We start from the raw sequence: 17,138 nt of genomic DNA, 5'->3' as shown, positions 1-17,138 counted from the left end.
GATATCTTTAATCGCTCATCGAATGTCCTTCTTAGAGGACAAATGAACAATAAAATAGAAAAAACAAAAGAGGAACTCGAGCGCGTCCGCTAGATAACGCGTATTCTAAACGCTCGACGTCGAAAGAAACGCATTTCCCTCTCCCTCTCCCCACCCACCCACATTATTCGTCGCCGATAAAAATAGGCGTCTCGCGGGAACGCGCGAATCAATCGCGTTCGGCGTCTCTCAACAGTTCACCGCGTCTTCCCCGCTTCGTGCGATGACTAATACGAGGACGGTTCTCACTCTAGCGACGATACTCGTCGCTACGACGGTCGCCGCGCCCTTCGACTCGGAAAGAATCGAGGCGCTTCGTTTTCTGCGCGTATACGGTTTTCTAAAAGACGATGGAGAATCACTGTCGTCCGATAACGCGACATCTCTGCGTCGCGCACTATCGCTGTTTCAAGAATATTATCAATTATCGGGAAACGGCGCGTTAAACGCCGTTACGCTTCACCTTATGCGTAAACCGCGATGCGGTCTCGCAGATATTCCCGATCGCGCGTATAGCCCGATCGCGCGAAAATGGCCGAAGACGCGTCTCGCATGGAATTTTCAGATGGCTAGCGAGGAAATCTCGCGAACGGCCGAAACGGCGTTCGCGTTATGGGCGGCGAACTCATCGCTAACTTTCGCACGCGACCCGTTACACCCCGATATATTAATATCGTATCGAACGGGCGCGCACACTTACGCGAATCGTCGAAACGTCGGTATTTGCCCGGCAGCCTTCGACGGTCCGGGAGGAGCCCTAGCTCACGCATTTTTTCCCTCTGGAACAACCGACTTCACATCGGAGATACACGTTGACGATTCCGAACCGTGGCACGTGTATCTAAACAAAAATCCTCCCGACACGCATCACCTGCTACAAACGCTAACGCACGAGATCGGCCACGCATTGGGTCTACAGCATAGTATGCGCAATGACTCTATAATGTTCCCGTATATACCCGACATCGAGAATCAATTTCCAGTTAAGCTGAGCATAGAAGACATTCTCGCTATACAGAATCTGTACGGATCTCACGACGACGGAAACTATCCAACGGCGACTCCCGCGACCACCGCAGCGCCCGCGACGACGAGCGTCGCGCCGACTGACCCAGCGCGCGCGGATCTCTGCGCATTGCGACGCGTGGACGCCGCGCTAATAATGAATCATCGATTATATATAGCTAATCGCCGCAACATATGGTCGGTCGACATGACCGAGAAACGTTACGGTAGACCCATGACGCTCACGGATTACGCGACGTTTCTACCGGCGAATTTCACGCGTCTATCCGCCACGTATCGAAGACCCTCGGGCGATCTCGCGCTATTCGCGAACGATTCGATCTACCTCGCGGAATATCCCAGTCTTAAACTAAAATCGGGCTGGCCGAGATATCTCCACGATATCGGATTTCCCCGAAACGTTAAAATCAACGCGGCGATAAATACGCACACGGGACGAACCTACGCTATATACGACGATGATAAAGTCGCGGAAATCGACGAGTGTCACATGATAGTTATTAAACACGCTCCATTAAAAGATATATTTCCCGGAATTCCGTCCGCGATAACGTCGGCCTTCCGATACATCGATGGTAATCTATATTTCTTCGCCAAACGTCAGTTCTACGCCTTCAACGAATTTACAAATACCGTAACCTCGGCGGGTCCTTTCGATCTACACGCGCTCGGCATCGAGTGTCCTACGGATGGACTGCTAAGGCAATTACGCGATCTGCTTAGTCGCGTCTATCGTCTCAGCGACACGATCGAGAAAGAGAAAATCGACGATGAGAACGACTAGAGCGACCCTACCGTTATTTTTTAAAAATAGAATATATAAGAGAAAACGCACGAAAGGGGAAGAAGCGATCTCTACGCGAGTAAATAAAGACCGTCCATCCATTAAGCGCTTCATTATTGACGGAGAACACCGAAGCTTACGCGCGAAAAAGAACAAACGAGAAAGAACGAGAAAAAACGAGCGACGATGTACGCGACAATGGGGGGACAACCGCAGCAGCAACACTCATTCGACGATCGATCGAGACTAACCGAACGAGACCGCGAAGATAGCGCGGAATACGCTAAAAAAGCTAAAATGGACAATGGGTAAGACTATCGAACACTTATTCGAACTAATAATTCGCTAACACCGTTTCTCTCATCGCTCATATCTATTTTTTAGACGAGATCGCGATCGAACGCCAAGACACGACGCGGACGTCTCGATCGCGCGACCGCTCAGAATCTTAGGAAGACGCTATCCATTGACCAAAACCGCATATAAACATCTGGAAATTAGCGTTAACGTCAGCCGACCCTCTTTCGTAGAAATCGTCCTCGGAGATTGTCACGGCAAAGAGATCTCGCTAACGCCAGATACGTGGAAGGAACTGCTCGATCTACGACCCGCGCTCCTGTCGCACTTTCGCTCCGACGAGCGCGACGAGGCGCGCCCGACGCCAATACACATCGGACAGTTGACGCTACGATTCGGCAAACTCAACAATCTCCGAATACTTCGTCTCGAAACGCCTAAAATTCGCCTAGCCATATCAAAGAACACCGTCGTAAATATATTAAATCTGGAACTTTGCGTCAACCGCATCGTTGCATCTTTAAGCGGTTTAACCGCGCGCGTGGACAACAAGCTAATTCGTTTCCTCGATATCGCGGCAGGCGCTCGCGATAAGGCGCTTATTCCCGCGATGATACGCGAGAGCGATAACTTCGACCGCAACGATATAATCGATTGCGAACTGCAGGCTCTGCTCTTCGGAGAATCGTGATACGCTCACTCGCGTACTCGTATCATCGTATTATTAATATATTAAAAAATTTGTAAAAGAAAACAATAAAAACACCTCTCCTCTTTCGCTAGAACGACGATATCTCTTTATTTCACGACCTTTCGAAGATTCGCCATCTCGCTAAAGCGACAAGCGCGCTCGCGCTAACGCGCGCCTCGAGAAGAGGAGAGCGACGAGGGACGCCCCTCCGTCCGCTCGACCGCCCACCGACGATCCCCCGCCCCCTCGACGCCGGGCGCCCGCCGCCCGCTCGCGGATCGCGCGCTAGAAGCGGCGCGCCCCCCTAAAGAATCGCGACGGCGGATCGCGCGCTAGAAGCGCGAGTCGCGTCAAGGTCGCGAATCGGGAGGAACCGCCACCCCCGAGCGCCATCTCTCGAGCGCTCTCGGCAACTCGTACCCACCGCTTCCCCCGGCCGCGCTTCCCCTCTCACCCTACTTACCCCCCCATGCACCCGCCCAGCCCGCTCTCCATTCCTCGGGCGCCCACAAACTGCTCCGAAACTATCTCTCTCTCTTCCTCCCCAACGATACCCTCTCTCTCACACTCACACAAAACTGAGCCAAAACCGGCCATACTATCCTACTACGTACTCGAAGAACGTACTACGGATGCGACAATGATGAAGCGCTTTTAAATCTGAATAAATTTTTAATCCACGGTCCGCTCGTAGTCATCGAATGTTCTCGACAGAACGAGTCGATCAAAAGCGCCACTGTGGACGTTCGCGTAGAGTTCGACTGCAAGGAGAACGTACCCTATAATACCACAGCCTACTGTCTTATCATTCACAATCGAGTTGTAGAATATAATCCCCTCACCAACGTTGTGCGCAGAATCGTATAGGCGCGATAATATTCGAAAAAATATAGAGAGAATAATCTAGAAGCGAACACTTCGAGTATCGCTAATGATGACGATCAACGCGCCGATCTTCGTCGATCTTCAAGGTTTCGTAGTTAACGAGAGATTCGTCGCGAAAGAAGTAGCCGTATTAAAAAATGGTGTGAAATTGACGCATCACATTTTTCGCCCACCGATGCCTTGGGATCTGCTAACGAAAGCTGAAAAATCACGAACATGTTGATTGATGTCTAATCATCATCAATTAAAGTGGAACGATGGACACGTGAATTACGGGTCGATGAAAAGACTCGTTCGAGACGCCGTGTGTCGAAATTCTAGTCCCGACTCAACAATAGCGATCTCTCTTTATTCCACAACCTTTTAATAATTCGCTATCTATTTCGAGCGATAAGCGCGCTCATATCGCCGCTAAATCGTTGCTCTCTCCGTTCGATCGCCCTCCGACGATCCTCCGTCTCCCTCGACGCCGGATAGCCGGCGTCCGCTTGCGGATCGCGCGCTAGAAACGGCGCGCGTCCTTAAAGAATCGCGATAGCGGATCGCGCGCTAGAAGCGGCGCGAGGGGTCGCCGTCACCCCTTCCTAAAGAACGAGTCGCACCAAAGTCGAGTCGCATCGGGGAAGAAACCGCAACCCCGATCGAGCCGAGCGTCATCTCCCGGGCGATCTCGTCGATTTTGTTGAATACCTAGTAAGGTTGGTTTCAGCCCACTTTCCAATGAGTGCGAGAGAGAAGTACCATTGGAAAGAAAGAGACAAAAATATGTATCAGAACAGGTTGTTGGCAACCGCGGGGGGAAGTTCGGGCCGGGAGGGGGGGGGGAACAGGGAGGTATGTAGGGCGAGGAGGTAAGCGTGGCCCCCGATCGAGCCGAGCGCCATCTCTCGAGCACTCTCGGCGACTCGTACCCGCTTTCCCCCTGGCCGCGCTTCCCCTCTCGCCCTACATACCCCCCTGTCCCCTCCCCGGCCCGAACTTCTCCCCGCGGTTGCCTACAACCTGTTCTGACACATATCTCTGTCTCTTTCTCTCCAATGGTACTACTCTCTCGCACTCATTGAAAAAGTGGGCTGAAACCGGCCTTACTTTCCTACTTAAATTATTTCAGAAATCAATTTTTCTCGAGTATAATTCGTCAGGTCTTTAAAAGTGTTCTCTCTAAGGACATTATGACAAGTGGTATAAATGCTTAAATAATAAGATGCCAATTTTATTAATAGAGTAATTTTTACACTATGACTATACAATTTTTACATTATGACACTGTGACTAGCACAATAGCAGAGCGTGGTTAAGAGAACAAAAAATATATATAAATGCCATCTATATGTAAAATAATCGTACTAATATAAAATCGTCATGGCGATTAATGCGCAGGAAAATTGAGTATCACAACATATCCCCTCAATTGTTACAGATGATTTTCGGTAGAAAAAAGAACTTAAATTCAAGTAAACCCGCATTCCCTTGCCTTCAATGTCTGTCCTGTTTGGTTCGCGAATGGTTGTTGTGCCTCCATGGAGGTACGGAGATTTTGTTTGAATCATCAGACACAACTTAGAAGCTCGGGATCGTACAGGATCTTCTCATCGTTTGCATTAAATATATAATCGTATTAGAATAAAAGTCGTTTATTTGAAGATATCAGCTTTAATTCTTTTTTTCTTTCTCGTTCTACAACTATTTGACTTATCGCGATATAGAGTTGCTCCGTGTGCGCATGCCTTATATCACATTTGCCGTCGCGAGATCAGCTGTGATGCTCTTTACTATTAAACGATTACAACCGTCCGTCTTGTGGTTGCTTTTGTTAAGTTTGACTGCACTGTATAATTTAACGATTATGACTGCCCGCCACTCGTTCGAGATGGGTTTTATCACCGTCTGTTTGATTAATTTTTGGATAGCTTAGCGATAGGACCATAGGTGGTCGTGTTGCTCGTTTTCGGATGGAAAAAGCCCAGATGCAAACTAAAGAAAGTCAAATTTTTTTGCTTGCATTTCCGAAGCGTCGTTCATCAAACCTTCACGATTGCGCGTAACTCGCTTTGTCAGAGTTTGCGCTCCTAACTCTATACGTCTTCCTCGGCTTCGTGTTATAGTCGGAAGACGTGTATTAAATAATATTTAATAATCAATAATTAGTAAAATTATAATAGTTTGATTATAGCCGTTTTGGGCTGTAACAATGGTACATGTAATTATTCGCCAGGTATTGGGCTTCACGATTATCAACGTAAAGTGTGAATTCACTTATTTCAAAGAGATATAGTTCTTTAAGTAGGTTTTGGAGATATACTATTCTTTCTTTGACAGTTTCTGTCATACTGATATATTCAGCTGTTGACGATAGCGCAACAGTACGTTGGTTCTAAGATTTCCAAGAAACAGCGTCATTTCTTAACAGATAAACATACTCTGTATAGGATCGTCTGTCTATTGTACAACCACTCAAGTCAGTATTCGAGAATCCAATTGAACATTTATCAGTTCTTCTATATGACAATCCAAGGTCAAGAATACCAGCGAGGTATATTAACACTTTTTTTGCAGCAATTCATTTTTTTTGCTGGAATAATTATTAATTTGTGCTAACTTTGAGACAGTATGAGCTATATCTAGTTTCGTACAAGTTGCTAGATACATAAGAGTCCCTATTAACTCACGATAAGGGTATTGGTCTTTATTACGTAAACAATTTCTTTTTCCGACGCTGTGAGTTAATTTCAGAAGAAATACTAGCTGGATTACAGTTTTCCAAACTGTATTTGATGAGTAAATCCACAATATATCCTCTTTGAGAAATTTTTACCTTATTTTCTTCTTGATGAATCTCTGAATCCGAGACAATTTTTAGCTAAACCACAATTTTTTATTTCGAATTCTTCCATCAATTGCAGTTTTATTTTACTTACCAAATGCTTATTATTGGAGGCAACTAAAATATCAACTATATAAATCAATAGCAGTAATATTTCTTCGTTACAGATGTGCATGATACAAGGCTTTCCTTTAGTAGGAAGTAAGCCAATATTCATTAATTTCTCATTCAGACATTTATTTCATTGTTTGCCAACTTCACGCTATCCATACAAAGTTTTTTTCAGCCTACAAGAATCACTACCCGATATTAAATTATTTAATAGCATTTTTTCATCTCGTTTCTTCACCTCTGATTCAATATTCTTCTCAAGGACTAATTTTTTGAGTGAGTTTTTCAGCATATCAAGCACATCTATAATCACTTCTTCATTTAACTATCCATTTAGAAGAGCAATGATGACATCAAATTGTCAAATCCTTAAATTAAATTCTGCTGATAAAGCCAGCAATAATCTGACAGATTAGATTCCAATAACAGGTGCAATATTTGGTGGTAATCCGTTCCATATTTTTCAAAGTATCTTTTCACAACAATACGAGCGTTCCAATCAGTGTTCCGAGTAAGAACCGACTGTACGCGCATGTGCGGAAATACGGCAACAGTAAAATATCTCATATAAATAAAAAAAGGCACTGTTACGCGGCTATATTTAAAATATTTAAAAAATGTTTAAAAAATATATTAAGAAATAAAATATATTCATATATAGGTAAAAATATACATTGTAATTAATTAAACAACAATTAAATATATAAAAATCTTATCTTATTATATATCACTTAACTTCCTGGTATGATAACGTACTGTTAACGTTTGCATGCATTATGTACGTCGCTAGCACGCATGCGCGTATAGCCGGTCCCTAATAGGAACACAGTTCCGATGTGCAATTGATTCATTAGGGTTGAACTTATTTGTCAGAACTATACGACAACCAATTGTCTTCTGATCTTCTGATATCTTGATGATCTCAAACATGTTGTTTTTAATAAAAAATTATAACAGCTCACAATGTTAAATAACAGTAATATATGACAGGCTAATAGGAGCCGTGCATAAGATTAAGAAACGCAAAATAAACCTAATGATTAAAATTTAATAATTTAATAAATTAAATAAATATTTCGATCCATTTTCAGGCCATCTTCAGTACAGATAAATAAAAGAAAGTCAAATGTTGTCAATAAGTTACAAATTAAAAAAAGTCAAATGTCGTCATGTTAGCGTCAATCAAGCGCTCAAAACGCAAATCTCAAGTGGAACTTCCTATCGACTCCGGTCGTTAGCAAAAATGCAAAATTTAAGTTGCAATCCATCATGAGAATGCGAGATCACAGAAGGAGACACAACATCTTGTACTCTCGTATTCTCATGATGGATTCCATCTTAAATTTTGCTTCCTGGATCTTTTGGGTTTTCCGATGCAAGCGAGGTTGATCTGGAGCACATTCAGAGAATTCATTTTTAGGTGTAACATTATGTTTGGATTCGGAGTTTCTCTCTGTATCAAAGTCTTTGGTGTTCTTGATACACTTCGTTATTGTTGCAACGATAAATCATACGGGCTAACGTTTATTTTTCCAATAGGTGTACTCAATTCTCCTTATTGATATGTAGGGAGAATACGGATCTCTTTCTCTAAATGTGTACATGAATCTGTCAAGGTTTTATTTGAATTATTAGATAATTGGAGTAATTCACAAATTTCTCGATCATAAGTTGAGATCTACACGTGGAGTTTCCAGGACTTTAACATTTCTGCTGATTATAACTTTATTCTCGTCGGGCAAAAAACTCGATAATCCTTAGTTTCATATGGATAACCTATAAATACCCACACGGAACAAAAACCTCTAATGGAAGTCCAGTAGACGTTCATCATGGAGATTCAAAACCTCTATTAGACGTCCATGTAATCTCCTATAGACATCTATTAGACATCCACAGTTCCGCATTTCTTACTTCCATTCAACATCCATTAGACGTCTTCATAGATGTAACATGAACGTTATATGGTGTAATCATAGATATTTTGTGGAACTTTGATGGATAAATAATAGACATTAACTAGAGGTTATATAGATTCATTATGGATGCTTTTTCCACAAAAATTAGAAACTAAACTATCATTCATAAATTGTTGAATTTATATTATTTACTCATTTTTATGTGTGTACTAATTGTACCAAATACAAGAAATATATTTCGCCAAATCAAAAATATATTAATTGTTTTTAATACAATTATTTACGCAAACAGAAAAATGAATAAATAATACATATCCAACAATCTCTACAAAAAATTTTTTTTTTTTAGTTATTGCCTGTAAATGTATTGTATATAATTTTTTATAGAAAAGAAAAATATTTTTTCGGTTTTATTGATAAATTTGAATTAAGTTATAATTGTATATATTATCATATTTAACCGATATGAAATAAAATTGCAAATATTTTTAACGGTACAATTAATAAATTAAGAAAATTTCGCACTTTTTCGATCAGTCGGTTCTATTTTCATCTTAATAGTCAAAGGAAGATAATTGTAAACACACAAAAATGAAAAAATTGTGAAAAACCTTTTTCTATTTATTGTAAAACCAATAACAAATACAAATCATATAAATAAAAAATATTTTGCAGTAATTGATGATAACACACGAATCTGTGTCAATAAAAATTTCATAAAATAAAAATTTTTATTAACACAGATGCATATGTTCGATTATTATATGCAATCTTAATATATTTATAATGCGCGTAACTCGAAAAACTATATAACTTTTATTATTAATTAAAATGTGGATGTAAATTGTCCATGCACATCTGAAACATATGTAAAATCTATTATAATAGGCTTATTTTTAGACAGTAAGCGAATTGACCAATCATAATCGAGATTCACTAGGGTTATTTCGAGAGTACTCAATTGTGATTGATCAATTTGTTTACCGTCTAAATCTTACTGTTTTTATATTTTTCTAATGGCTCTCAATACTGAAAATTTATAATTTACATAACATATACTATTGATTTTCAATATTAGCAGTGAATATCAAAACCCAGTCCATTCTACTTAAAGCCAATGGCTTTTACAGAAACATAAGCAATAGTAGTGTACAAATAGTGTCGGAAATAATCTATAATTAAAGAGCCATGCAAATTTAATTTCAATATACAGTGATGAGCGTGAATGGTGAGTATAGATACATATAAAAATCTAAACATATAAAAAATAAACATTATTCTGAATACGAGTTTAGAAAATTGTGTGTTAAAACAATAATATATTTCTCCCCTCCTTATCTTTTCGCTATATCTACTCATATCTTGTATTAATTTTTTTTTTTTTTAGGAAGTCTCAGACTTGCGATATAATAAGCTATTGGAAACTTGCACATCGCATTTCATCAGTGACTGTTTCATAAAAAGAGCTGAAAACGAACTTACGTACATTATTGCAAGTGAAAATAACTGCGAAATATGCAAATAATTCTATAACACAACGTACAATAGAATTTGTATGTAATATGTTGCCAGTAATGATTAAAATAATTAATATTTCATACCTTTTGACATTATTAATATACCTTTCCAGTTCTTTATTCTGATAAATTAGAAACGTTGCCTTCGCATCTATGGGTCCGCTTCTTCTCATTTTCATGTCTCGCTTTTGAATGTCGAAACCACTCCATAACTCTTCGTTGTATTTTGCCCTGATCGGAATCTGGGATATTGTGAAGTATGGATCCTAAAAATATTTTCATTATTTTAACTTTTTCTTCTATACTAATTGATTGATGACTATAGTAATTCATAGTGTATTATCTTTGTTTAATAATTATTTCTAAGTTATACAATGTAAAAATGGAAATAAAATTTAATTCATCAAAAACTTTTTAAATTTGATTAAAGTAATAATCATAAATATATCTATATATGATACAGAATGTTCCATGGCAAGTTATTGGAACTAATTAGCTGTCATTTTTACACGCATATAGAGAGGAAAAAAAATAAAATATCTTCTAACAGAAGATATTTTGCAGTTGTATTTACATATAAACAAACTTACTGAAAATAACTTTTATTAGTTCCAATTTATGCAGTGGCTCTTTTCCGCGTCGGCCTTCCCAGTTATATTTCTCCGCCAATTTATTTGAGAATGTTTTATACAACGTTCTCTTTACGGCATCATCGACGCATGTTCCTCCGATAGATTTGATATATACGCGCTATAAGGTAAAAGTAATATATTATTAGATTAAATAAAGTAATGTCTTTTTCTTAACAATCTTCAATCATTTTCTATAGCAATTTTAAGTGATTAATATCTCTGATAATATCTAATAAATAATTAATAATAATTTTAAATGATTAATACATCTCATGAAATGTGATAATCTTATAAGTAAAAAAAACCAGCTTTTTACGCTTAATTATTTTAATTGGGATTATTTATATGTATAAAATTAAAATAGGGATTAAAATTTCTGAAAAGGACATACAATGTTTTTACTGTGGAAAAGTTTACCTAAGATTGATTATATAATGTACTTATAAAAGATTTGATAATAATTGTGAAATACATATATATATATATATATATATATATATATATATATATATATATATATATATATATGACTATTATATTGTATATAAATTTATATGCGTTAACTTACTATTTCAGTGTTATGTTGGGAATCTGAAACTTTCAAAATCTCCTCAACTTCCGCTAATTGGGCTACAGTTTGCAACGGAAACCGATTTTCAGCGTCACCAAAAGAAAATTTCGTACTTGCACATTCTGTGCTTTTATTAGTTCTTTCAACTAAAATATCTAATAAGCTCAATGCTTGTCTCATATCATATTTTATAGTCACTATTTCTCTTGTTAATCTCTTGAAATGATCCACTGTAAATAGCATTTATTATTAATAAACGGTTATATATATATATATACACTTATAATGTATAAATAGCATATACATGTATATAATATATATAAATAAATGTATATAAATGTATATAATAATATAATAAAATGTAATAAGTATAGTGAATTAAATATATAAATTGTATATAAAACATATAAATTAGTGGCATTACATACGTTGCTTTTTCAAAAAATATAGCAGACAAGAACATATATTGTATTTCGATATACTATACAATTTTACTAATGAAAGAAATAAAATGTAGATTATTGCATTTTTTTTTAAATTGATAGTTCTATATGAAAATATTTATTATTATTGTTATCTTTCGCATATCTATTATATAAAAGTTATATAAAACTATAAAATAATAATAATAATAATAGATTTTATTAAAAATTTTAGAAATAGGTAAAAGTTGTAATACCTATTATTTTTAAATTTGTATAGAAAACAATTTAACACGTATAAATAAAGGCCTTACAATTGCTAAATCTGCTCACAATACACAATTGCTAAACTCTATTACAGTTGCAAAATTTCTATATGTACACCATTTATTTCAAATATATATATATGGACCGTTTATTTTGAAAGTGGTGTAAGTCCTTTTTTTAAAAAAATGAGATATGACGTAATTTATTCTTAATTTAGTGTAAACTTTTTGTTTATAACTAGTTAGTATTTAATATCTTAAAAAATGCCAATGCTTTGTTCAATTTAAAATTGGCCGGTAAAAGAAATTGCGTAACCATTGATTATGAAAGTGGTGTAAGTCCAATTTCCATCACGATGCCAGGCCTATTACATACGAAAAATATAAGGATATGCAGCAGCTATTACCTTATATACCTCCTGTGCATCATGAATATTTCAAAACACTGCCACATGAAGAGCATAAATAATTAATAATACCAATATCTTGTGTTAAGTTTAACAATATATAAATATAATTAACGTTCAAAATAAAAAATACAAATTCTATTTTATTTCTTATTATTATTTATAAACAAAATTGGATTAATATGAAATATATTTTAAGTGATATTTGTTATTTCAAAATTGAAATTAAATGATATTTACAATTGACTAATTATGAAAGTGGTGTAAGTCCATTTGCAGCCTGGAAATATATATTATTTTAGTTAAATTCGCCTAAAAGAAATTTATATAATCAAATTACATATTGATAAATTAGTACAAACATTCCCAGACTTCACATAATTAACCTATATTTTTTAATTGTCAGATCTGCTAACATTTAATTTTCTCGAAACAAAAGAAAATGGACTTGCACCACTTTCAAAATAAACGGTCCATATATATATAATAAATGGTGCATGCGTGTGCGTATGCGTGTGCGTGTGTGCGTGCGTGCATGTGTGTTCGTACGTATGTGTGTGTGTGTTCATATTATATTTATATGCATTACATTTACTTACCAATTGCAGTTTGTGAAAACTGATGATTTAAATCATCATTTTCCTTTTCCTTTACATATCGGTTTCTTTGCATACAGCTAGATCGACCAACTTCCTCCATTTTATTAATATGTCGGTGTATTAAATTGTCTCCATTTTTCTCTCTTGTAGCAATGTTAAACGCTTCTTCATCTCTTTCGTACAAAATACCATAACCATTCGCATCTGCACATAAAATATATTATAAATACATTTAGCATACAAAATAGAAGTTAGAAGAAAAATTGAATTTTGACAAGATATATGTAAACTTTATGAGTGCACACATATATATTATTCTATATATACATATATGTATATTTCGTCGTATATCCATATATGTATATATAAAATATGTAGGCACACAATTTTTAAGATATTATTAATATTGTATATGTATTATTTTAAATATTGTATGTAAAAAATTATGTATACTTTTTTAAATTTATAATTGCTGATAATATTAATGATAAATATGAAATATATATGTATAAAATTAATGGCGTGCGCGCGCGCGCGTGGTGTGTGTGTGTGTGGGCGTGTGTATGTGTGTATATATTATATTTATATGCATTACATTTATTTACCAATCGCAGCTTGTGAAAATTGATGATTTAAATTATTATTTTCCTTTTCCTTTATATATTGGTTTCCTTGCGTACAGTTAGATCGACCAACTTCCTCCATTTTATTCATATGTCGGTGTATTGAATTGTCTCGATTTTTCTCTCTTGTAGCAATGTTAAGCGCTTCTTCATCTCTTTCGTACAAAGTACCATAATCATTCGCATCTGCACATAAAATATATTATAAATACATTTAGCATTCAAAATAGGAGTTAGAAAGAAAATGGAATTTTGACAAGTTATATATGTAAACTATATGAGTATAGTACATATATATATTATTCTATATATACATATATGTATATTTCGTCGTATATCCATATATGTATAGATAGAATATGTAGGCACACAATTTTTAAAATATTATTAATATTGTATATGTATTATTTTAAATATTGTATGTAAAAAATTATGTATACATTTTTAAATTTATACTTACTGATAATATTAATTATAAGTATGAAATTTTATATAATATTATATGCATTGTTACATGGAGATATGTAATAAATTTGCTCACCTTGCAAGGATGATGAGTAGGAGCTCAAGATTGAAATTTGTGATGATACTTTGTATTTTTTTGCAGAATCCCAAGAACGTGTAATGGATGCACTTTCACATTGTACTGTTTCGTTTGTATTGCACAGTCGTTGACCTTTCATATTGATAAAATAAAATATAATGTTAAAATATAAGAGAGATATATATGAATTTTATATATATATATATATATATATATATATATATATATATACGCGATTAGAATTGTTTATAATTACGTTTTGCAGGAGGACATGGAGCAGGTGGCAAAATTGCACTTGTGCATGACTCTTCTTCGCTTTCGGATGAAGATAAAACTTTCCTCGCTCTATATTTTCTATAAGATTTAGCTTCTTTCTCAGTATCCATATCTGACGTGTATAAGGCCTTTTCTGCTTTCGCATCAGCCTTTTGTAAAGACGCTGAAAATGTTGTAAACATTTAGTATTATGAATAGGTAAAACTTAACAGCAATAAAAGCTATTTTATTGAAATACTTACAATACTCGCCAAAAATCCGATTAATTTTAAAGGAAGGCCAATCAGAATTTGGTATTTCCTCTTTTTCAATTGCCTTTCGCAGTCTTAAATCCGTTTTGAAATGTGAAGGATATTTGCATACATCCTCACTTTGTAACCAAATTTTGGGTATTACTTGGATACCATCGGAGAATTCTACGACGATAAATCCTCGATTCGACATCTTCCTGTGAAATTATACAAAAGAGCTTCTACGAGTAATATTGTAAACAAGATTTCAATTTGTATAGATTATTGTGTATCAGAAATCATTTTAATTTTTTATTTTATTGTCATATTTTATTTTGCTTTTATTGTCAGAATTTATTTTAATTTTTTATTAAACAAATTAAAGCGCAATATACAAATATTATTAATATGTAGTGCTTATAAGCGGTATTACTGCGAAATATCTTTCATTCCTGTATGGCAATTTTACGAATTTATGACTGATTTTATGCAAAGGCCAGGTTTGAATGTCAGATAATTGACTTACTTTAAATATATCCAAATGAATAGAACTGCATGGATTATTATAAAGTTCTTCAACAATTTTGAATTTACGACCTATTGCAATATAATTACCTTCACTCGACGTTGCGATATTTTCCAAACAGACAATATCTTTTTCTATGAGACAACAATTATCAGAAGATTTGATTGAAATAATAAAATGGGGAAATTCAACCTTCAAAAATTGTGGATTGAAACAACCTGATATCAACGGTCCTTTTTCGTGTGAATTCTTTACACTTATTTTTGATATATCTGCATCGTCAGATTTGATTTTATAAAAACTCATTTCCGCATAACGATTGCTAATTTGCTCTAATGATTTCTCAGATTTTCTCAAAAGAGATTTTAATTCTTTCATAAAATTTTCAAATGGAAAGGCACTAAAAGTATCTAATGGCCCAAATTGTTTTACGCTGTCAGTTATGTGAAGAAGACCGTGAACATTATGGGATACAAATTCGGGCCCGTAAATTTTGATAAAACATTCAACAAAATGTTTCAATAATTTATTCGCATATTCAATATATTCAACTGTACTATTATTTTGACATAAAATCCGAACAGCAACATGTAAAGTAAGAAAATTTGAAAATATATCAGGATTTACTTCTTTTTGTAATATAACAGGACCGGTATATAACAAAAATTGTCTTAATTCGGTTGCTTTCCACTGTGCAAAATCTTGAATTTCTCGCGGTCTTCTTGCAAATTCTTTTGGAATAAGATGCCTAATATCGAGAAGAAATTGAGAAACATTTTTTATTCGTTGCGAGGATAAACATCTAGCTTTAAGAGGACCACTTATCCATAATTTTATCAACTTCCTAACAACGCCAATGCATATCATATGCATGTAATCTAATGGAATTTGAGATACAATGTCAAAATTTGGAATGTTTAATAAAATAGAACGACCGAGATGATATTCTTCTTGAGTTTGATTACGAAAATTAGCGTCTGTTCTTTTTTGCCAGTCAGAATTGGGAAAACAAATTCTGTTAGCGATGAATTCACCTTCAATTGTACATTTTGTGCAGCTAAAATAACCACTATGTCCTTTAGTAAGTGTAATGAAAGATTTAGCAGGAGCATCACATATGATAGAGTGCATTGACACTGGAAATGTTGTTTCATTGTTATTAGTTATGCCCTTATTAATCAAAATATTTATATTTTTTATAAATTGTTTTAAAAATTCATTTGCATCCGCTGGTTTGGTTTTGCCAAAATAGCAACCAATTAGAAATACTTTTCCATAAGGCATGATTCGACCTAAAATGGGCCATAATTGATTTGAATTGGATCGAGATATCGGCACACCATCAATACCGATTTGAATCTGAATAGAAGATGAAACTGTACTATTACTTGTAGATAAAAATTGTAGAACACCATGTTCAATACCAAAATGACAATATTGACCAGGAAATATGTCAGTAATAACAGAAGATCGTGGTGTACGTAGTAATGTCTTTGCACATTTTGGTAAATTAAAAAAAAATTGATGTACTTTTTTTAAACCAGATAATAAATGTGATAAAGCTACATGAGAAATACGATACGTGATAGCCCATTGTACTAAGAATGCCTCAAAATCATTGTTTTCTTTTTCTGAATTATTATTCTCTCTTATTAAAGTTTCGTGCGAAAATATATTGTTCAAAGAAGCATCAGATTCGGAAATATTCGTTTCATCGGAAAATGGTAAATTTTTTGTCTCTTGTACAATTTCGGAAAGAGCGTTATTGATATTGACATGTACAATTTTATCATTGTCATTATTTGAAGTGGAATTACTTACAGTTACGCACGAATTTACTCTAGGTTTTTCATTACAAATAAGTGGAAATAATTCATCACTCTCTTCTCTAATTAATTTACGGCGATATCTCGTTGAAATATAGTACTCTGCGTTGATACCACTGCTTA

General features: G+C 35.3%; 3 protein-coding genes and 2 long non-coding RNA genes across 6 annotated transcripts; 3 read left to right on the top strand and 2 right to left on the bottom strand.

Annotated features, from left to right (window-relative positions):
• The first annotated feature begins 262 nt into the window (after positions 1-262).
• On the top strand, positions 263-1,849 carry LOC138944216 (stromelysin-2-like). The gene has a single exon (XM_070315125.1). It carries the CDS (start codon positions 263-265, stop codon positions 1,847-1,849), a length of 1,587 nt encoding a protein of 528 aa, XP_070171226.1.
• Positions 1,850-2,047: 198 nt separating this feature from the next.
• On the top strand, positions 2,048-2,837 carry LOC138944212 (uncharacterized). Its single transcript, XM_070315118.1, has 2 exons — positions 2,048-2,157; positions 2,234-2,837. Exons 1-2 carry the CDS (start codon positions 2,048-2,050, stop codon positions 2,835-2,837), a joined length of 714 nt encoding a protein of 237 aa, XP_070171219.1.
• Positions 2,838-9,346: 6,509 nt separating this feature from the next.
• On the bottom strand, positions 9,347-13,795 carry LOC138944214 (uncharacterized). Of its 2 annotated transcripts, XM_070315124.1 has the most exons (6): positions 13,596-13,795; positions 12,991-13,194; positions 11,294-11,526; positions 10,684-10,843; positions 10,178-10,359; positions 9,347-9,434 (listed from the first exon to the last, which is right to left on the bottom strand). In XM_070315124.1, the coding sequence occupies exons 1-5, from the start codon at positions 13,702-13,704 to the stop codon at positions 10,211-10,213; spliced, it is 855 nt and encodes a 284-aa protein (XP_070171225.1). In that variant the 5' UTR covers positions 13,705-13,795; the 3' UTR covers positions 9,347-9,434; positions 10,178-10,210. The 2 variants fall into 2 exon arrangements, with proteins under 2 accessions (XP_070171225.1, XP_070171224.1); XM_070315123.1 differs by lacking the exon at positions 9,347-9,434 and having other exon boundaries at positions 10,049-10,359.
• On the top strand, positions 9,662-11,550 carry LOC138944215 (uncharacterized). The gene is made up of 4 exons (XR_011448678.1): positions 9,662-9,804; positions 9,964-10,129; positions 10,703-10,850; positions 11,302-11,550. It is a non-coding gene; the product is annotated as an uncharacterized lncRNA (long non-coding RNA).
• Positions 13,796-14,195: 400 nt separating the features above from the next.
• On the bottom strand, positions 14,196-14,968 carry LOC138944219 (uncharacterized). The gene is made up of 3 exons (XR_011448679.1): positions 14,676-14,968; positions 14,414-14,596; positions 14,196-14,289 (listed from the first exon to the last, which is right to left on the bottom strand). It is a non-coding gene; the product is annotated as an uncharacterized lncRNA (long non-coding RNA).
• Positions 14,969-17,138: the final 2,170 nt, after the last annotated feature.

This window comes from Polyergus mexicanus, unplaced genomic scaffold (genome assembly GCF_030449975.1).
Source record: "Polyergus mexicanus isolate NDT 795.1 unplaced genomic scaffold, iyPolMexi1.0 SCAF_118, whole genome shotgun sequence".
NCBI classification, from domain to species: Eukaryota; Metazoa; Arthropoda; class Insecta; order Hymenoptera; family Formicidae; genus Polyergus; species Polyergus mexicanus.
Note: the sequence above shows the minus strand (reverse complement) of the source record. Positions and strands in the feature narration are given on the sequence as shown.